Source organism: Erinaceus europaeus, chromosome 11, assembly GCF_950295315.1.
Source record: "Erinaceus europaeus chromosome 11, mEriEur2.1, whole genome shotgun sequence".
NCBI lineage: Eukaryota > Metazoa > Chordata > Mammalia > Eulipotyphla > Erinaceidae > Erinaceus > Erinaceus europaeus.
In genome coordinates, this window is record NC_080172.1 from 48,222,280 (window position 1) to 48,244,663 (window position 22,384).

General features: G+C 44.4%; 2 protein-coding genes across 7 annotated transcripts in view; one reads left to right on the forward strand and one right to left on the reverse strand.

The window, feature by feature from the left end:
- IL6R (interleukin 6 receptor) overlaps positions 1–22,384 on the forward strand; it is a 271,403-nt gene that overhangs the window by 216,181 nt on the left and 32,838 nt on the right. The gene's annotated exons all lie outside the window — the stretch shown is intronic.
- Positions 1–22,384, reverse strand: part of ADAR (adenosine deaminase RNA specific) — a 46,716-nt gene that overhangs the window by 20,482 nt on the left and 3,850 nt on the right. Inside the window, exons 1-2 of one of the 6 annotated variants that reach the window (XM_060201479.1) lie at positions 8,315–8,517; positions 5,407–5,507 (exon numbers count right to left, since the gene is read on the reverse strand). The exons of 4 other annotated variants lie outside the window; for them this stretch is intronic. In XM_060201479.1, coding sequence (XP_060057462.1) covers positions 5,407–5,507; positions 8,315–8,357 — 144 coding nt within the window. In that variant the 5' untranslated portion in view covers positions 8,358–8,517. Of the gene's footprint in view, positions 1–5,406; positions 5,508–8,314; positions 8,518–22,384 lie in introns of those variants that run through there. One more of the 6 variants, XM_007525347.3, reaches the window with a different exon arrangement.

Here is a 22,384-nt window from a genome sequence, read left to right on the forward strand (position 1 = left end):
AAATCTATAATAAATAAATTATTAAAATCCTAGCAGTGAACTAAGTTCTAATATTGTGCTTAAACTGTTTAAACAGCTGTAAATCATACCAAAAAGACAATAATCATTTTATTGTTGAAAAGGCCTTCCAAAATTATATAAAGATACTTAAGCCAATTCTAATCGTTGAGATCAATTTTAGTGAACTTCTAACTTGGTACAAGTTTTTTTTTTCCCCATAAGTGAATGATTACACCTGTGACAAGCCTTCACATGAAGAACCAACTGCTCATATGGTAAGATCTTAATATAAGAAGTTCCCCTTGGGAGTCGGGCAGTAGCACAGCGGGTTAAGCGCATGTGGTGCAAAGCGCAAGGACTGGTCTAAAGATCCCGGTTCGAGCCCTGGCTCCCCACCCGTAGGGGAGTTGCTTCACAAGCGGTGAAGCAGGTCTGGAGGTGTCTGTCTTTCTCTCCCCCTCTCTTGTCTTCCCCTCCTCTCTCCATTTCTCTCTGTCCTATCCAACAATGACGACATCAATAACAACAACAATACAACAATAAAACAACAAGGGCAACAAAAGGGAATAAATAAATAAAATAAAATATTTAAAAAAATAGTCTCCAGGGGCAGTGGATTTGTTGAACTCCAGCAACAACCCTGAAGGCAAAAAAAAAAAAAAAAAAAAAGAAGTTCCCCTATATTTACTCCAATTTCAGCTTATATGACTTAACAACAATATTTGTATATTTTACTCATGGGTATGTACTGATCCCTAAGGTCACTCATATCCCTAGTTTTTATATACTCCCCCAACATACAATTAGCCATAGCCTTAGCTACACTTAATCTTTTCAAAATTTACAAAAATTTAGTTTTTCGAACTACTCCCCAATGCCTGTTTTGTGTGTGCCTCTCTCCAAAGACCCATCCTTGCTGCTGTACCCATACCAACCTTAAAGGCTTACAAGCGCGTTTTTCAGACATTCCTATAGCCCAGCTTAAACACATTATTAAAAACCTGCTGCTCCTGTGCCTCCCTATCAGAACACCTGGGATCGAAGTACCCCTGGGGTCAACCCCTGTGGCCTTAAGGCTAATGCTCTGTGACAAATCGATGTCACCCATATCTCACAGTTCGGCAGGTAAAAGTATGTCTTTGTAACAACAGATATATACTCTAAGATCATCTGGGCTACAGCTCAAACTGGTGAAAATGATCTTGTTTTGCCATTATGGGCCTCTCCTTACAAGTCAAAACTGATAATGGTCCTGCATTTACTAGCCAACAAGTCAAAGCCTTTTGCTCACTTTGGGGTATTACTCATACCACAGGTATTCCTTACAATCCACGAGGCCAAGGTATCATCAAGAGAGCTCACCAGACGCTAAAAAAATCAATTAATAAAAGAAAAAGGGGGAATACACCCCCGAATGTTCAGCTGGCCATGGCTCTTGCTACACTTAATCTCTTTAATGTTTATAAAAATTCTGAAAAATCCCCTATAGTTAGCCACTGGCAAACTCCCCACTCCCTCCCTGCTATACAGGTCAGATGGAAGGACCCCTTAGATGGCCTTTGGAAGGGACCAGACCCCCTGCTAACCATGGAAAGGGGATTTACATGTGTTTTTCCACAGGAAACCCCGAAACCCATCTGGGTCTCTGCCCACCATGTCCAGCATTGCCCGCAGGATAGCATGACTCTCCTCAACAAAGAGCAGGACAACACCCCCCGGGACTCATAACGTGACATGGCATGACCTGAAGGGCCTAATCCACAGAGCCCAGGGACAATACCCCATGGGCCCCCTTTTACCCCTTGTTCTTTCCATATATCTTGCCTTACTATCTGCCTTTCCCACTTCTGCTGCACCTGTTGCTCTCTGACAGTTTCAGGTGCAGACTTACAATGGGATTAACAAGATTATAGGAACTGGGAATTGCTCCATCCAAGGGTGCCAGTCAGCCGTCATCATCCCAGTCACCCCTGCCTCCACGACACCTTGCTCCCACCATGCCCAAAGATATCTCTATGTCTGCTTCCCCTTTGACAACACCAGGAGCTACCTAGAGTGGGTCAACTACTATGGAGGATGCCACTATTGGTCATGTAATATTTATGGGGTTCCTGACACTTACAACCAATATTACAGTATTTCTCTGGCCTAGGTTCCCTCAAGGTCACCATCCACGACCTATGGGATAACAGATGGGCTAATAGAGTTACTGGAAAACTATACCCTAGCACATTTTCCTCCTCCCCATAGCCAGTATTTTTATCTCCCAACAACTGATCCCCATCCCCAGGGCCATCCAAACCCAGAATAAGATAACCCAACAAGAACAAGCCCTCTCTCACACTCTGCCTCACCACCTGGCCTTGACCTTTCATCTTGGCCTGCATATCTGCGCAATGCCATCTCTCTCTTGAACCAATCCTCCATCCTTCCCAAAACTTTCAGCTGCTTCGTATGTGCTTCCCTCAACAGACCTCTCCTCGCCACCATGCCACTGAACAATACTCTGTTGGATAGTTTACCTAACGCCTCCTCCTCTGCTGAACTGTCCCCTCACTTCTATCCCTCTCTACACGGAAGCTATCAGCCCTGACTTCACCCTTGTGTGTCGATTGACCTCATTCTCCTCTCCCAACATTCCCCATTGTTCAAAGAACCACTCCCTATCCTCTAATGTGTATGACACCCCCCCTTTATGTTCTGGTGTAACTTTACCTTGTCCTTCCATGTCAACTCCTCATTACCCGGCCCCTGCCTCCTAGTCTCTCTCATTCCACAGCTCACCTTATACGAACAAGGCAAGTTCCAGTGGCTGACCTCCCTCACCAGAACAAAACGAGTGGTGTTCCTTCCTCTGGTCATCAGCATCAGGCTGACTGCCTCTATTGGACTTGCTGGCAATGCCCCTGGCCACTCCCTTCACACCGCTGGACTCCTGGAAGAACAACTTCAGCAATCCCTAGATTTCACAGCAGAAAGCCTCGAGTCCTTACAACAACAGATCACTTCCCTTGTGAGGGTGACCCTTCAGAATTGGAGTGTTCTAGATCTTCTGACAGTGGAAAGAGGGGGTATGGGTCTGGCCCTGCAAGAAGAGTGTTGTTTTTTTGTAAATGAATCGGGACTGGTAGAACAAAATGTTAAGACTCTCCATGAACTCATGATTTAAAAAAGCGGCTTACTCCCTCAGCCCTGGACTCTTGGATATCCTCCCCCATGTTATCCTGGATTCTTCCCCTCCTGACCCCTCTCTTTGCTATTAGCGCGCTGCTCCTTGTTGCCCCATGCATCCTGCAGTTCCTAAAGAACTGCCTCCAGGACATGGTCTGAATGATGGTCCATAGAGTCTCCACTCAACCCTACTTTCCTATCCCCATGGCTCACTTGGAAGTCACGGCCGACCTTCTTTAACAAAAGAAAAAAGGAGGAACTGTGGGTCTGATGTGCGTTTGAGCACGGATGGCTGACCCCCTTCCCCCCAGAAGCTCGTCTATCAGTCTCCCCTTGGCATGCAAGCCTTGTGGTTGAGCGAGATGTGGCCAGAGTATAAGGGGGAATTCCAACCTCCCTATCATCCTCACTACATCACCCACCCCTCCCCCTTTCTGGTGGGCTTCACCTTCCTTGTATTTCTATTTCCCTGTTCCTGCATCACCTTCTCATTGCCTTGCTCTCTTTTCCCTTAAAAGGAGATACTGACCTCATTGGTCAGCTGGCTACTTGCCCAGCATATCTACCCCTTTATAAACTTGTAACTATGTCAATAAAAAGGTTCCATACCCAGCAATGGTACCCTAAGGTTTGTGTATTGCCCGCCGCCACAATATGCTAGAAGACCCCCTTAGCGATCGAGCTCCTGCCTTGTTCCCCTGAGGAACCCCAACATCCATTTAAATATTCTGCCATTGCCTCAGACACCACATGCTCTATTACTCTTCCCCTTCAGCCCAGCCCTTCTGCACAGTTCCCAATATTGTTCAAGCAATTCTTCTGCACCAGGTATTGAGGCCAGATACCAAGGCCATAGCAGCTGCCTGCCTGCTGCCCTTGGCTTCCTCACCTAGACATCTTGTCTACCACCTCTGCATTGTACCTTGGAGCTGCCATTTCCTGGCTCCAGACTCTTTTATTTCTTCTTACCTGGGCTACTTACCATATGAGACTCTACTCTTTCCACCCCTCATCATTCCAACCCACAGTGGCTGCTACTAAGTCACTGATGACAATCCTGGTCCTTTTTTATAGAGCAGTCCCTCAGTGCCACCTTCTTTAGGACACTTTTGACTTTGACCTCATTCTGCCCCACCCAGCACCACTTGCTTTACCTCTTTTCAACCACTATACTTGACTCTCCATTCCCAGTGTTCCACACTGTGTACTACTGACAGGGTGGGGGCCTGCAGTTGGGGGGACACAGATTTTATTTTAGTGATCTTTGCATTCCCAGCACTTGCTGGCACAAAGTAGAGCCTGAACCAATGTTTATTGAGTTAGTGACTGCATGAAGAAAACATAGTAGACCCACTACCCTATCTCTTTTGTTGCTCCTCTTGATGTCCACCTACACACACACACACACGCACACGCACACGCACGCACTCACGCACTCGCCTAGTAGGGAGGAGTGCCTGGTTCAGAGTTGAATTGGTGGGGGGAACCTCTGGAGTTTCTTGATTAGCTCTTTGGGTGTTCCTGGTAAATATAATTTTGTTTCAAGTGGTGTGAGGAGGCTAGTTTCTAGCTAGATGGTTTCTAGACTTAAATTGCTACTATGTGACCCAAACCTGTAATATCTTTGGACGTCTGTCTACAGGGGAAGACCTGAATGAGTCAGGACACAGTCATGCTATATAACAGCATTCCAGTCCCACCCACTAGATTGTAATGCCTTACAATCTAGTTTGGAGAAACTTCAGGGACAACTATGCTATACAACAAATAAAGCAAGTTACAGAGAAACATGTATAATCCTTTCTGGTAAACAAGAGATATATACCCCATGAATCTGTACCTGTATATGTGCACTGTGAAATGAAGACAGAGGCAAAGAAAGAACAGAATGTATGAACTGTAACAATAGCCATGTTAGGGAAAATGGGGGAGGGGAGCTTTTCTCATTATTCCATCATAAGTTCCCTTAATGAAAAGCCTACTTACCCAGTGGTGGAGAACAGTATTTGGAGAGTCAGTATGTGGTGACAATTCCTAGAGCCTGTAGCTCACTACTACAAGTCTGTTTACCATGCCTGCTATACAACCAGTCACTCAGCATCTGCTGCCCTGCAGAACCCCACCTCGGTCTAGTCTCCTCCCACTTTACCACAGGGGTTCCAGGAGGTAGTACATTGGTGTGTGCTTTTGTGCTGTTCTAGGGCTGTGGCACACCTGGTCAAGTGTATACATTACCATGCGCAAGGACTGGAGTTCAAGTTCTGGGGGAATCTTCATGAGCAGTGAAGCAGTGCTGCCAGCAGCAGTTCTTTCTCCCTTCCCTCCAATTCCTGTCTCTATGCAAAACAAATAATAAAAAGGTATCTTTTTTTAAAAAAAAAAAATATTGGGGGTCAGGCGGTGGCGCAGTGGGTTAAGTGCACGTGGCACAAAGCGCAAGGACTGGCGTAAGGATCCCGGTTCGAGCCCCCAGCTCCCCACCTGCAGGGGAGTCGCTTCACAGGCGGTGAAGCAGGTCTTTCTCTCCCCCTCTCTGTCTTCCCCTCCTCTCTCCATTTCTCTCTGTCCTATCCAACAATAAACAACATCAACAATGGTAATAATAATAACCACAATGAGGCTATGGCAACAAGGGCAACAAAAGGGGGAAAAATGGCCGCCAGGAGCAGTGGATTCATGGTGCAGGCACCAAACCCAGCATTAACCCTGGAGGAAAAAAAAAATTTATTTAATCCCTTTTGTTGCTCTTGTTGTTTTATTGTTGTAGTTATTATTGTTGTTATTGATGTCATTGTTGTTGGATTGGACAGAGAGAAATGGAGAGAGGAGGGGAAGAGAAAGACACCTGCAGACCTGCTTCACTGCTTGTGAAGCGACTCCCCTGCAGGTGGGGAGCCGGGGGCTCGAACTGGGATCTTAAGGCAGTCCTTGCACTTTGCACCACCTGTGCTTAACCCGATGCGCTCTGCCTGACTCCCAAAAAAGTATCCTTAAAAAGGGGGGCATTCCTTCAAATCAGGTGTCTTTAATCCACTTATTGATTTATTTGTTATTTCAGAGACAGAGTCAGAAAGAGATAGATTAAGAGAACGAGACCACAGCACCAAAGCTTCCTTCAATGCAGTGGGAGGTTGAGCTCAAATCTTGGCTGCACTCACTGCAAAACAGTGAGCTGTTTCACCAGCCCTTCCCTTTTATTTTCAAATAAAAAATTATTTGGATAGAGACAGAAATCAAGAGGGAACAGGGACGAGAGGGGGGGGGAAGAGACACCTACAACAATGCTTCACTGCTTGTAAAGCTTCCCTCTGATAGTGGGGGCTAGGGGCTGGAACCTGGGTCCTTTTGCATGGTAACAAATGTATTTAAGTAGGTGTGCCACCTCTTGGCCCACCCCTTTTATTTTACTATTTATTTATTTTCCTTTATTTGATAGAACAGAGAGAAACTGAGAGGGGAGAGAGAGAGACAGAGCTTGAACCCAGATCCTTGCACATGGTAACGTGTGCCATTGGCTGCCGCCCTCCTCACATTATTACAATGGATTTATTTTCATGAGTTGAGAGACAGAGACCAGCTCAGTTAGTCCTAGCATACAATGCCATGGGAGACTGAGTTCTAGCACATAGTGACTTGGGGGCTAAACCTGGGACCTCTGGGGCCTCGGGCATCAAAGTCTGCTGTGCTAGTGCTATGCTTTCTTTCTTCCTTGGCCCTCAATCCCTGTAAAGGGAGAACAGAAGAAACAAATTACATGTACACATATGAATGACACAACTGTTGAAACATGATGATTTCCTGAGAAGATAGGTCAGGAGGGCAGCATAGGTTCCACTTTGGTGCACGAGGTAGCAGGCACCAAGCCTGGAGTCTTGGGCACGCACACAAGTCTGGCACCACACCACTTAGCCATCTCCCTAGCTGCTGAAATTAAAATAATAAAAAAAAATACACACGTGTATATTTTTAAATATATCTTGAACAATTTGAGGTACACAGCCCTGGGAAGTGATATATTAAATAGTGTTGGAGATCCTAAGTTTGATCTCCATGACTGCGTGTGCTTGGTGTTCCCCCTCTCCCTCTTCTATTAATGATTATACCTTTAAAAATTGAGGTATAATTTACAAACAACAGAATGTACTGTTTTTAGTGTATCATCTTTAAGTTTGGACTGCACAGTCAAAGTCCCACCATGATTTAGAGATGTTTCCATTTTGCCCCAGAGTTTTCTCCTGCTCTTTGCAGTCAGCGTCTCTCCTCTCCCTCACTGCTGGCAGCCGCTGGCCTTGCTTCTTACAGAACAGCCTGTTGATACACTAAGTTTAAGTCTAGCATCTTTGGTCTAATTTATGCAACTCATCCAACCGAATCAGTATTGCTTTTCTCTCTCTTGTATATAAAATATATCTTAAATGATTTTACTTTAGTAAGATATATACATACATATATATATATATATATATATATAGAGAGAGAGAGAGAGAGAGAGAGAGAGAGAGAGAGAGAGAGAAACCAGAGCACTGCTCAGCTCTGGTTGATGGTGGTGCTGGGGATTGAACCTGGGATCTCAGAGCCTCAGGCAGGAAAGTTCTTTTACAGGACCACTATGTGTGGGCTCTCTCTTTTTTTCTTAACTGAGCATTATTCCCAATATGTGGAGCTGTCTCAAATTATTTGATCACCTACTGAAAGACACCAGGGCTTTCCAGATTTCAGCAGCAATAACTTGCTGTAAACTTTTCCCTAGAGGTTAAGGGCTACTTTCATCTTACAAAAGCCCCCAGGAAGTGGACAGGGGAGTAGGGAGGAGCCGCTAAAGCAAGCATGCTGTTCAAACTGGGGTGAGGTGGGGGAGGGGTAGTAACAAAGAGGAACTGCCTTTACCTGGGTTCAGGTCTTGCTACCCTGAAGGGGGGGGGGGTATGGGATGGGGGTGGTGCATTTGCCCCTAATAAGGCCTCTTCTGGTGCACTGCACAATTAACTAGTAATGTGTCATAGCATAGAGGTTCTGTATGGCATGAACAAACACACAAAAGAACACACACACACACACACACACACATCACCACCACCACCACCACCACCACAAGTGAGGAGTGAGGGGCCCCAGGTGAGCAAATTGTGGGGCCACAGCTTACCGGCCTTGGCCTTAGCCTTGGGTCCATCGTGCGCCCAAGGCATGTTCCAACCTGCCTGCAAGTGTCCTGGGAGGTGGGAGCCTCTTTCCCAGGTGGGCAGGTGCCTGGTTCCAGGGGAGGTGAGACCAGACCTCTTGCTGCTGGCTGCCTCACACCAGGCAGGCACCTTCTGGGCTGGCTCAGACCAGGAAGCAGCCCTGCCCGGTTTGAGCACTACCACCGTGAGATTACTCAATTTCACTTTCGTTTCCCAAGAAAGCTGTCCCCTTTGGAAAGTTAAGCAGAGGGGCGGGGCTTGGGCAAAACATGCCCCACAGCCTGGGTTCAGGAGATTACAGACCTGAGTCCTTCCTGGCAGGAGAGCAGTTGGGGGCACTGAACTCCTAATACCTCTTGCACACAACGAGGTGGGGAGGGTGGGGGTGGTTGCTGCCGAACCCCAAAGGGTACTAAGTTGCTACTGACTAATGTGGAAGGGGGTGGTGAGGACAGAGGAAGGCCAGCTTTTCTGGTGTGTGTGTTTTACCAGAGCACTATTTAGCAGTGGCTTATGGTGCAGGGGATTGAACCTGGGACCTCAGAACCTTCAGGCATGAAAGTCCTTTTGCAGAACCACTATGCTGTCTCTTCAGCCCTCCATTAATTTGTGACCAACTCTTTTGTTCAAGATTATTTTGGAAATGGTTCCATGAACCACTTCCAGTGCTAAATAGTCCCCTCTCTCCCATGAGACGTTTCTCTGTGTTTAATGTCAGCTTACCCTCCTGTGTTTGTGAAATTCGAGCCAGTTCCCAACATCACTGTCAGTGGATGTCTGCTCCATTACTCTCTCACTGCATTTGCCTCACCTTTCACATCTCTAGTGTAAGCTGTGCTTTCCTTTCTCTGCCTTTGAACATTCTGTTTCTTGGCCTAGAATATGTTTCCTCCACTGCTTCTGGCTTTTAGGATGTGCTTATGTGGCCTGGAGGTGGCACAGGGGATAAAGCATTGGAATCTCAGGCATGAGGTGTTGAGTTCAAGTCCTGCTACTGCAAGTGCCAGAGTGATGTTGAATCTTTCTCTCCCCTTCTCTCATTAGTTTATAAATAAACCCTTTTAAAAATATTTATTGGGGGCTGGGCAGTAGCACAGTGGGTTAAGTGCACATGGTGCAAAGTGCAAGGACTGGCACAAGGATCCTGGTTCAAGTCCCCGGCTCCCCACCTGCAAGGGGGTTGTTTCACAAACAGTGAAGCAGGTCTGCAGGTGTCTATCTTTCTCTCCTCCTTTCTGTCTTCCCCTCCTCTCTCAATTTCTCTATTCTATGCAATAATGATAGCTATAACAACAACAAGGGTAACAAAAAGGAAAAAATAGCCTCCAGGAGCAGAGGATTCATAGTGCAGGCACCAAGGCCCAGCAATAAACCTGGAGGCAATATATATATATATATATATATATATATATATATATATATATATATATATATGAGACAGAAATTAAAAGGGGAGAGGGAGGTAGAGAGAGCGAAAGAGACACCTGAAGTATGCTTCCCTGGAGGCTTGAACCTGGGTCCTTGTGGATTTGTCCTTGTGCTTTACCAGGCATACCACCACCCAGCCCTCTATAAATGAATATTTTTTAAAAACTTGCTTCAAATATTACCTCCTGGGGCCCAGGCAGTAGTGCACCAGATTAAGCGCACATAGTACCAAGCACAATGACTTGTGCAAGGATCCCAGTTAAAGCCACTGGCTCCCCAACTGTGTGTGTGTGGGGGGTCACTTTACAAGTGGTGAAGCAGGTCTGCAGGTGTCTTTCTCTCCCCATCTCTCTCTCTCCCTCTCTTCTCAACTTCCTCTCTCTCTTTCCCTTCCTTCTTTTCTTTCTCTTTCCCTTTCCTCCTTCCTTCCTTCCTTCCTCTCTCTTTCTCCTTTCTTTCTTTCTTTTTCTTTTTTTACCAGAGCACTGCTCAGCCCTGGCTTATGGTGGTGTGGGGGATTGAACCTGGAGCTTTGGAGCCTCGGGCATGAGAGTCTCTTTGCATAACCATTACGCTATCTACCCCCACCCCTCTTAATTTCTCACTCTCCTAACCAATAAAATGGGAAAAAGGCCTCCAGGAGCAGTGGATTTGTTGTGGCAGCATGGAACCCCAGGGATAAGCCTGGAGGTAAACATATCTATTTATATATAAATATATAAATTATATATATATAACCTCCTAAGGGAATCTTGGCTGCCTGGGGGGCTGGGGGGGTACTTTGTGGTTCCCTATTTTGTGTGTGTCCATTATGCAAGACTTATACTGGAATACTTTCAACATCTGCTAATGCGTCCTTTAGTTACTTCACAGGACTTTACTAAGCACCTTCTGTGCTAGCTACTGAGGTGACAGGAACAAGAGCCTCGTCCCATAGCAGACATCAAGCAGTGTGGTGAAGATGGTATTTCAGCAGTCCCAGCAGGGTTATGAATCACTGGTTCACAGAGCTGCCTCTCCTCTGTGCACTGTGACTCCCACACAGCGCAGTGTGTGACCTGTGGGGATGGATCTGGCTGACTGAAAGCCCACGTAGGAGGAACTTTATGAGAGGAAGTTGAAAATAGCCACAGACAAGGAACAGACAGGGACAGGCACCCTAGATGCATCAAGAGACACACACTCTGCTATAGCACACAGAACAGGAGGAGTTCTACTGGGAAGGAAATCCTTGTTGCTAATGATATTCCAGTTTTTGAATGGGGAGAGGGAAGCTACATATGTCTGCTTTCCGATAATCAAGCTCACCCATTCTTTCACTCTTAAAAGGCTGAAGGCAGCAAACCCTTTCCACTGCAACACCAGCCTATCTAGCTCCCTTGGTCTGCCTTCCATTAAACCAACTTCTCTCCTGCCTTCAGGCTAGAAGCTCAAAGCTTTGAAATGTCTACAAGAATGGCCCAAAAAGGGGGTCGGGCAGTGGCGCAGTGGGTTAAGCGCATGTGGCACAAAGCACAGGGACCGGCGTAAGGATCCCGGTTCGAGCCCCTGGCTCCCCACCTGCAGGGGAGTTGCTTCACAGGCGGTGAAGCAGGTCTGCAGGTGTCTATCTTTCTCTCCCCTTCTCTGTCTTCCCCTCCTCTCTCCATTTCTTTCTATCCTATCCAACAACGAATTGCGTCAACAAGGGCAATAATAATAACCACAACGAAGCTACAACAAGGGCAACAAAAGGGGGGAAAAATGGCCTCCAGGAGCGGTGGATTCATGGTGCAGGCACCGAGCCCAGCAATAACCCTGGAGGGAAAAAAAAAAAAAAAAGACTGGCCCAAAAAGAGCTGTAGTCATAGCCCATCCAGTGAATCTGACAGAATGCAGAGGTGAAGTAGGAAGGGGAAGTGTGTTTCCTAAGTAGAGAGCCGGTTCCTGCCTTAAAAGAAAGACAGCTTGTCATTTAATCCCAGCAGCTCAAGTAACTGCAGCCAGCCCTATTCATAAATTGTCTATCTTCCCCTGTGAGGAACTGTTGCAGCTACCATGGCAGCTGGTGCTGGTCTGTTGTAGGGACTTGAAAAGTTGGATGAGGCTCTTTAAAAAGTCATCAAAAGGGAGTGAGGCGGTAGCGCAGCAGGTGTGGCACAAAGCACAAGGACTGGCAAAAGGATCCCAGTTCGAACCCCCGGCTCTCCACCTGCAGGGGAGTCGCTTCACAGGCAGTGAAGCAGGTCTACAGGTGTCTATCTTTCTCTCCCTTTCTCTGTCTTCCCCATCTCTCTCCATTTCTCTCTGTCCTATCCAACAACGATAACATCAATAACTACAACAACAAAACAAGGGCAACAAAAGGAAATAAATAAATATTTTTTAAAAAGTCGTCAAAAGCAACAGGTTGACTGCAGGACATTTCAGGAAATGCAGATGAGCAAGAGGCAAGCAACATCACAGTGCCCTCCACAGGGAATTCCTGTGCTTACCGGGGCATAGAGGGTACCATGGACACAGAGCTCGCCTGCCAGGAGGTCTGTGGGTGTCTATAGCCTGGCTGCAGGGGAACCCCCAACACAGGCTCTCCTGTGGATACCACTCACAATGACCTAAATCATGAAGCCTTTCTACTTAAAATTAGGTATGTGTGGCCCAGGAGTTGGATGAAGCATTGGACTCTGGCATCGCATGTGCCTGAGTATGCTCTGGTTCCTTTTCATAAATAAATACAAACAGAAATTAAGTATGCTTTAAAAACAAAACAAACAAAAACACCACCTTCATTCAGTATTCTGGGAAGTCGGGCTTGCACATACCAACCACCAAGCTCAGGCTCCACAAGTGCCTCCAGGGGCCTGTGCTCTCCCAATTGTGGGGAAGGTCAAGCTATTATCAGGGTTACTGAGCTGGTTTTAGTTTTCAACCCCTGCTCTTTTGGTTTGCCATCTAGAAATCTCTGCTAGCTTGGCTTTGGAACAATTAAATTGGCTTGCTAGGGCGCTGGGCGGTAGCGCAGCGGGTTAAGCACACATGGCAGAAAGTTCAAGGGCCGGAATAAGGATCCCAGTTTGAGCCCCCAGCTCCCCACCTGCAGGGGGGTCTCTTCACAAGTGGTGAAGCAGGTCTGCATGTGTCTATCTTTCTCTCCTCCTCTCTGTCTTCCCCTTCTCTCTCGATTTCTCTCTGTCCTATCCAACAACGACAACAGTTATAACAACAATAACAACTACAATAAGGGCAACTAAATGGGGAAAATGGCCTCCAGGAGCAGTGAATTTGTAGTGCAGGCACAGAGCCCCAGCTATAACCTTGGCAGCAAAAAAAAACTGATTTTTTTTTTAAATTGGTTTGCCGGGGGCTGGGTGGTAGCACAGCGGGTTAAGCACACATGGCGCAAAGCGCCAACGACCCGCCTAAGGATTCGTGTTCGAGCCCCCAGCTCCCCATCTGCAGGGGAGTCGATTTGCAAGCGGTAAAGCAGGTTTGCAGGTGTCTTTCTCCCCCCACTCTTGTCTTCCCCATCTCCATTTCTCTCTGTCCTATCTAACAACAACAATGACAATAATAATAATAATAATAACTACAAGGGCAACAAAGAGGAAAAAGATGGCCCCAGGAGCAGTGGATTTGTAGTGCAGAAATCAAGCTGCAATAACCCTGGAGGAAAAAAAAAATTGGCTTGCTGTGGATCTTCTGTTTAACCTAAAGGTGCACAAGGCTGCACATTTACAGCAATCTTTTCAGTCTAGAATTTCCCATAATCAGGCTTCACAGTACAGATGGGCTACATCCAACTGGATGGCATTTCCCCACTGTGAGGCAGATGTCTGCAGACTCTCATGAATGTACACTACTTAACTTGCAAGAGATTACAAGAATGCAATAAATTACTGGGTTATTTTAAGTACTGGCCCCTCATTTCAGAATCACGGCTACGCACATAAATAAATTCATGCTCTTAACTCCTAGGAAAAACATAATGAGCAATGAATAGAGTTGCAAAGCATGGATTTATCACCTTCCCTTTTTGGCTCTTGTTTCTCTTTTTCACTGGGTATATTGATAGCAGCTACTGACCCATCAGTATCATTTTCACTATTTGGGGTCTCCCCACATGCTCACTTGCTTTGAAAATCTGTGAGAACAGCCAGTCGACAGCAGTGCTCCGAGGCTGTGTTGATGCTGATGTGGATTCTACCACTGGTGGTGACCAGATTGACTTCTTTTCATTAAAAAAAAAAATTTTATTGCCACAGGAATAATGCTGGGACTCAGTGCCTGCACTCCAAATCTATTGCTCCTGGTGGTCCTATTTTTTAAATCATAGTTTTTATTGTTGTTTATGGCAGTACATGGGATTAAACCTGGGATTTCAGAGCCTCAGACATTAAAGTCTTTTGCATAACCACTATCCTGTTTCTCCCACCCATTATTTTTTTCCTCAGTAGAGACAGAAACTGAGAAAGAAGGGGCTGGCAGGGAGATACCTGCAGCCCCACTTTACCACTTGTGAAACTTTCCCCCTGCAGGTGGGGACTAGGGGCTTAAACTCGGGTTTTACATATGATAATGTGTGTGTGCTCAACCAGCTGTGCCACTGCCAGGCGCCTAGATTGGTTTCTGAATTGACAAGAAAGCAAGGGATGTCTCAAGTACCTTTAGAAGACACAGTCTCTCTAAGTGGGTGTGTGGTCACAGTTACCCAGTAAATGAATGAAAGTGGTTATCTGTCAGCTACTAGTTGTGCCAGGTATGTGATAGAGGTATTATGTTTGTTTTTTTTTTCCCCTCCAGGGTTATTGCTGGGCTCCGTGCCTACACCATGAATCCACCGCTCCTGGAGGCCATTTCCCCCCCCCCACTTTTGTTGCCCTTGTTGTTGTAGCCTTGCTGTGGTTATTATTATTGCCATTGTTGATGTTGTTCATTGTTGGATAGGACAGAGAGAAATGGAGAGAGGAGGGGAAGACAGAGAGGAGGAGAGAAAGTTAGACACCTGCAGACCTGCTTCACGGCTTGTGAAGCGACTCCCCTGCAGGTGGGAGCCGGGGGGCTCGAACCCGGTTCCTTACGCCGGTCCTTGCGCTTAGCGCCACATGCGCTTAACCCATTGCGCCACCGCCCGACCCCCTATGTTGTTTGTTTTTAAACTTTTTAAAAATACTTATTTACGGGAGTCAGGCTGTAGTGCAGCAGGTTAAGTGCAGGTGGCGCAAAGTGCAAGGACGGGCGTAAGGATCCCGGTTGGAGCCCCTTGCTCCCCACCTGCAGGGGAGTCACTTCACAAACGGTGAAGCAGGTCTGCAGGTGTCTATCTTTCTCTCCCCATCTCTGTCTTCCCCTGCTCTCTCCATTTCTCTCTGTCCTATCCAACAACGACAACAATAATAATAACTACAACAATAAAACAAGGGCAACAAAAGGGAATAAAATAAAAAATATATATAAAATACTTATTTATTCCCTTTTGTTGCCCTTGTTGTTTCATCGTTGTCATTATTATTACTGTTGTTACTGATGTTGTTGTTGTTGAATAGGACAGAGAGAAATGGAGAGAGGAGGGGAAGACAGAGAGGGGGAGAGAAAGATAGACACCTGCAGACCTGCTTCACTGCCTGTGAAGCGACCCCCCTGTAGGTGGGGAGTCGGGGGCTCTAACCAGGATCCTTATGCTGGTCCCTGCGAATTGCATGTGCTTAACCCGCTGTGCTACCACCGGACTCCCCAGGTGTTTTTTTTTTTTTTCTTTTTAACCAGAACATTGTTTAGCTCTGGCTTATGGTGGTTTTGGGGAATTGAACCTGGGACTTTGGAGCTTCAGGCATGAGAGTCTTTTTTCATAACCATTATGCTATCTATCCCCCTCCCAAGGTATTATGGTCTTTATTCCATCTTTATAACAACAGTAGAGGAACTGTCCTCTGGCCCCTCCTTGCTGCTCAGTGCTGGAGATTGGGGGGCAGTGGGGGGGGGTGCAAATGAGAGGTTCTGAAGTCATTTTAGAGGGCTGATTTTCTGAGAATTGCCCTATAGCTATTTCCAAGTGTCTAGGATTTGTTCAAAGGGCATTAGCAAGCCTTTGCTGTTCCTAGCAGTGTCTTTTTAAACCATTTCCTTTAGCACTGAATTCACAAATAATCTCCATCCACACAGTAAGGGGAAGGCCAGTGAAGGTGGAGGCATGGAGACTGCTGTGACATAGCCACTTGCCAGGCACTGTCACAAGCTGGAAAAGGTGAGGACTGGCCCTTCCCTGAGCCTCTGGAGGAAGCACAGCCTTGAGCCTCATTTTTGGGTACTGACTCTAGATGTGGTGTTCGGAGCTATGGGGGAGTGTTGTTTCTAGTATTTTAAGTCAGTCGGTGGTGATCTGTTAATACAGGTGTAGGACACTAACTCACCACTCTCGAGGGCAGTGCAAGTCTAGGGGCTCTGAGTCAGGACAAGCACTGGGGTTAGTGTTTGGGGTGGAACGGAAAAGGATGAAGCAGACCAAAGATGACATAGGCACAGCCATTATTTCCACATTTCTGACAAACTGCACAGCCTTCTTATCACCATCAAGCAGATTTAGAGCTTTTTGCTTTATCTGAAAGAAAAGGATATTTCCTTAATCTAACAAAGACTATCATGAACCAATAGCCAGTATCCTCTTTTAAATGGAATAGCTAGACATTCCACTAAATCAGCAGGGCTGAAGAGATAGCTTATTGGTCATGCAAAAAGACTTCCATGGCACCAAAGGTCCCAGATTCAATCTCCTGCACCACCATGAAGCAGAACTGAGGAGTGCTGGGGGGGGTGGGGGTGGGGAGGAGGAAGGATATCCACCAAATGAGCAATAAAATAAGCAGGCCTACCATCACCATCTCATTTCAATAATTCAGACAAGTACCTAATATTCATGATATTAGAATGGGAATTGTTTACAATATGTTTATACATAATATTAAGTCAGAGCTTGTTTTTATGCTCAGTAGTCTTAAAACAAAGAAATACAGTACTAAACACTGTTTTGAAAATTCTACCAGTATATAACACAAAAAAAAAAGAACTGAGATAAACTATTTAAAAAGGTAAGAAAAAACATTATTTGCAACTGATAGTACTATAACCCTAGTTGATCCAAGAAGATTAACTGAAAACTCACAACTATGATCAGTCAAGCAACATGTCTGGATATAAGATTAATATACAAAACATATCAACATCCTTATATATTGCAGAAATATGGCATATTTTTAGTAGCAAATAGAACACTAAAAAGAGGGGTTGTTCCAGTATAATTATCATGCTCAAGGACTCAAGTCCATTCCCTCCTGTAAGAGAAAGCTTCAGGGGGTCAGGTAGTAGCATAGCAGGTTAAGTGCACATAAGGGCCAGCGTAAGGATCCTGGTTTGAGCCCCTGGTTTCTCACCTGCAGGGGAGTCGCTTCACAAGTGGCAAAGCAGGTCTGCAGGTGTCTTTCTCTCCCCCTCTCTGTCTTCCCCTCCTCTCTCCATTTCTCTGTCCTATCCAACAATGACGATATCAACAACCATAATAACTACAACAACAATAAAACAAGGGTAACAAAAGGGAAAATTATATATATAATAAAAGGAGAAAGCTTCATGAATGGTGGAGCAGTGCTGAAGGTGTCTCCCCCCAATCAGAAAAGAAAGAAAAAAAAGCCCACTGGGAGCGATGAAGTAGCTGAGCCAGTACCAGGCCCTCTGAGCCCTGGAAATAACCCTGGTGGCAAAAGCAAACAAACAAACAAATAACAGTCTGGAAGGTGGCATAGTAGATAAGGTGTTGGACTCTCAAGCATGATGTCCTGAATTCAATTCCCAGCAGAGTAATACTCAGGTTCTCTCTCATAAATATAATCTGTGTTATTATTATTATTATTTTGTTTTTGATAACAGGGTTATCATTAGGGCTTGGTATCTGCATGATGAATCCATTGTTCTTGGCAGCCACTTTTTTTTCCCCTCTCCCCCTTCTTTTTCTTTTTTACTTGACAAGACAGTGAGAAATTGAGAGAGGAGGAGACAGAGATAGATCTGCAGCATTGCTTCACCAATTGTGAAGCTTCTCTCCTGCTGGTGGGGACTAGGGGCTTGAACCTGGCTCCTTGAACATGGTAATATGTGCTCAACTGGATGTGCTGCTGCCTGGCCCTGTCATAAATACACACACACACACACACACACACACACACACACACACACACACACACAATTAATGTGAACAGGCTGGAGGGTTAGCCCAGTGGCAGGGTACATGCTACACATGCCTGATTGCCTGGGTTTGGTCACTGGCACCACCAGAAAAGAAAAGATAAAGTGCTGAGATGTGGAAAAGTACAAAACTGCTAACAAGTGCATGATATGTCTGTTACATAGAAGTGAATTCCAAATATGATGGCTGAATCATTTATGAATGCCAATTAATGCCAAGTGAAAATAAAAGTTCCCTACAACTTCTAATGTGTTAAGAGGGGAGTAAGGAGTAGATACCTGGGCAAATGATTAATTAAAATAATTTCAGATCTAAGAAAAAACAGGCCAGGCAGCTAGGGAGTAGGTTCAACTGGTAGAGCAATGGACTTACATGCCTGAGGTTTCTAGTTCAATCCCCAGCACCACATGTACCCAAGTGATACTTTGGCTTCTCTCTCACAGCTCTTTCTCTGACATGTAATTTAAAAAAATTTTTTGTTTGTTTAAGAATAAACAGACAAGACTGACCAAGATATTAAAACAATGACGATGACCCAAAAGATGGGACAACTACACTAATTAAACAAGGCAATAGACATGAACAGTTACAGACTAGCAGACCTGAACCACATCCCCTGAAAGCACTCTACTAGATGTATAAATTCTATGCATGAGAAGGGCCAAAGTAGCCATGAAGGGAGGAAAGTGTCAACAGTTGGAGCTGAGCCAATTATTTGGCTTTAGGGGAAGAAAAATCTATTTAGAGTTTTGCCTTATATTAATACTGCATAATAAACTGCAAATTGATTAAAGGATTATGTATTTAAAGGATTAAGTATTTTAAGTAAAAACACTAAAAAACAAAGTCAGTGTATGACCTGATCTTTTTCACATAAGTGGAGGATTCACAAAGGAGAAGACAGGCCAGAGAGATAGCATGGTAGTTATATAAAGACTTTCATGCCCGAGGCTTTGAGGTCCCAGGTTCAATCCCTAACACCATCATAAGCCAGAGCTGAGAAGTACTCTGGGAAAATGAACAAATATGCAAGCAAGGATAAGACTGACACTTGCATCTTCAATGCAGATAAATTTCTGTATTTCAGTAAGGTAACAGAATGCTTCAAAATGAAGCATAGGAACTGAGCAGTGGCAATACAGTAGATCTCTCCCTCTCCCTCTGCCATGCATGAGCACATGGAGCTCCAGTCCCAACCTGCAAGGGGGGAAGCTTCACAAGTGGTAGAGCAGTGCTGAGGGTATGTCTCTTTTTATCTCTCGTTCTCTAGGAAAGATAAAGAACAGAATGGCCACCAGAAATAGTGGCGTCATCATTCAGGCACCAAGCCCCAGTGGTCAGTAGTAACTCTGGTAGTAAGAAAAGGGAGATGGGAAGAATACACACATGCACACAGTTCTAGTTAGAGGGAGAGAAACCATAGCACGAGAGCTTTCTCTGATGCCATGAAAGCTCCCACGTGGAGCTAGAGTTTGAACTCCAGCCATGCACGCAGCAAGGCACAAGCCCTACCTACCACGTGAGCTATCTTTCCACCTCCCAAAATATTAATAAATAATGAAGATAGGGAGCACAGTCACAACAAATATGCAAGAGTAATATGTGTATATGTATAACATATATGAATAGAAATAGACGAACTTGAAAGAAAAAAGTAAAAAGTGGCAGAAAAACTGTCTACGACTATGAGAACTATAGTGGTTTGGGGGCTGGAGGAGGTACAGAACTTTGGCGGGGGGGTGAGGTGTGGAATTAATTTTGAACTACAATCTTGTCAACTATTATTAAATCACTTAGTTAAAAAAAGAAAGAAATGGCGATTATCTTTGGGAGATGGGAGTGTGGGGATACAGACCTCTGGTGGTGGGTGTGGTGTGGAACTACATAGTGTAATTTTATAATCCTGCTGCGGCTGGCCAACACAGCACTGTGTGAAAGGCCCTGGCATGATTTCATTCATGTTAGTAGTTTTCTACCATTTTTAGTGATATAATAATGTACTTGTCATACCCAGAACAAGAAAAACACAGTAAATAAGGACACAAAGTTAACTATATATTGGGACCATGAGGTGGCCCAGTGGATTAAGTATTGCACGATCAAGCATGAGGTTCCAAGTCTGGTCCCTGACATGGCATATGCCAATGATTCTCTGGGTCTCTCTCCTCTTTCTCTAAATAAATAAATCGGGGGGGGGGGCAAGAAAAAAGCTCATAGAAACATATGTAAATAATTAAAATATGATGTGGGGATGGCAAAATAGCTCACTTGGCTAGTGTGCTGCTTTGCCATGAACGTAACACAGGCTCTAGCCCAGCCCCCACTGCATTGGAGGAAGATTCAATGCTATGGTCTCTTTAATTCACTATCTGCCTGTCTCTATAGTTAAAAAAAAAAAAAAAAGATAAAACCATAGCAAGACTTCACAGCTATCAGAATAGCATAGCAAAAACAAAAACAGAAACAAAACCTCACACTAACTGGAATGCTAACGCACTGGTGGTAGGAATGAAAATGGTATAGCCACTCTGGAAAACTGGCAAGGCTAAACATATATCTACAACAGAACAAGAACACCCAAAAGTACTTGAAAGAGAAATCAAAGAAAATAAATGGTCACAGAAGAGAAATCTAAGGATGGTCCTAGAATAGAAGTGAAGAGGAGGGAGAAAGAAGACCAGTTATTTCATTAGTTTGATATTTGCAAGTTGAAAAAGGTCTAGAGTGCTACTTCACAGTGTGAAAATATGTAACATCCTTAAATGACATTAAGGTAGTAAATTTGGTTAAGGTAGCAAATTTTATTTTTTTATTATTTTTTAACCACAATTGAGAAAGAGAAAAGGATTATTCAGAGTTTCATTCTCAGTAGTCCTAATCTGGAAACAATCCAAATGTCCATTAACTGAAGAATGAATAAACTACTTGCTGTGTAATATAGTGGATAGTGACACAAACAAAATGATAGGGTCAGCATAACAGTTCACCTGAATACTGTGCTTACTTCATCATGTGTGAGATCTGGGTTCAAATCTGGTCTCTACCACATTGGAGGAAGTTTTGGTGCTATGACCTTCCCCCCTTTGTCTGTTTAAAAAAGTCAGCCTGGAGCAGTGAAGCTCCTGTGGAAAAAAAAAAAAGTATATATATATATATATACTTTATTATATATAATTAAAAAATATATATATATTTGTATTTTTTAAAAAGGGAAAAACTAGCTTATGGTTGTGGGTATCACAACAATGGAGATCTTAGGGGACAGTGGTGACTAGAAAGGGGCTTGAGGGGACTTTCTAAGGTGCTATGTCTTTTTGCTTGATTTGGGTACAGGTTAAATGTTCTGTCAAAGTCCACTGAGTATGACACATAAAATATGAGCTGTTCATTGTATGTAGTTACATACAATCTTCAAGAGAGTGGGATCAAGAACCAGAAGGCGGCTGGGTGGTAGTATACCTGGCTGAGCACACACATTGTAGTGTGCAAGCCCTCAGCCTCCACTCTCAGGGGTGGGGGGAAGCTTCGGATGGTAAAACAGTGCTGAAGGTGTCTCTCTCTCTCTCTCTCCCATCCCCTCTCAACTTCTGTCTCTAGCAAAGAAAAAAAAGAAAAAAACTGGAAGAAGCAAAGTCCATCACCTAGGGACACAGTGAGCTGTCATTAACAGAGGAGACTTCTTTAAACTAGTTCAGCAGCCACAGATAAACACTGTAATTCAGCAACTACAGAAAATGCTAACAGCATCAAGATTATGAGAATTAGTAGGTTGAGGTGGCACAGTGGGTAAAACAGTCGATTCTCAAACATGAGGTCCCAAGTTCAATCTCCAGTATTACACACAGTAATGCTCTGATTCTTTCTGTCCTCTCCAGTGCATTAATAAATTACATATTTTTAAAAAATTATGAGAAGTATACACAGATCTGAATCTCAAATTTGACATTCTAACAAATTATTTTTAAAAAGAAAAATGTAAATGACTAATAGTAATATATAAGCAACATCTTTAGAACCTTTAATTCAAATTCATTTTATTTCAAGCATTAAAAAATGTTATCAAATACCTTGTCAAAATCTGAAATAAAGCTTAACATTTGCTTTCAATTAATTCTTTATTTGATAAGACAGAGAGAAATTGAGAGGGGATAGAGAAATACAGAAACACCTTCAGCACTGCTCCACAGTTTATGAAGCTTCCCCTCTGCAGGTGGGTACTGGAAGCTTGAACCTTGGTCCTTGTGGCTCATGCCACCCAGTCCCTAACATTAGTTCTCTAAAGTCATGTGTCAAAAATCAAGCAGTAAAAAACTAGAATAGAGAGTGAGGAAAACAAAACGTTCAGCCTACAAACAAATGAAGAAATTAAAAAGAACAAAGTCTGTCTACAGAG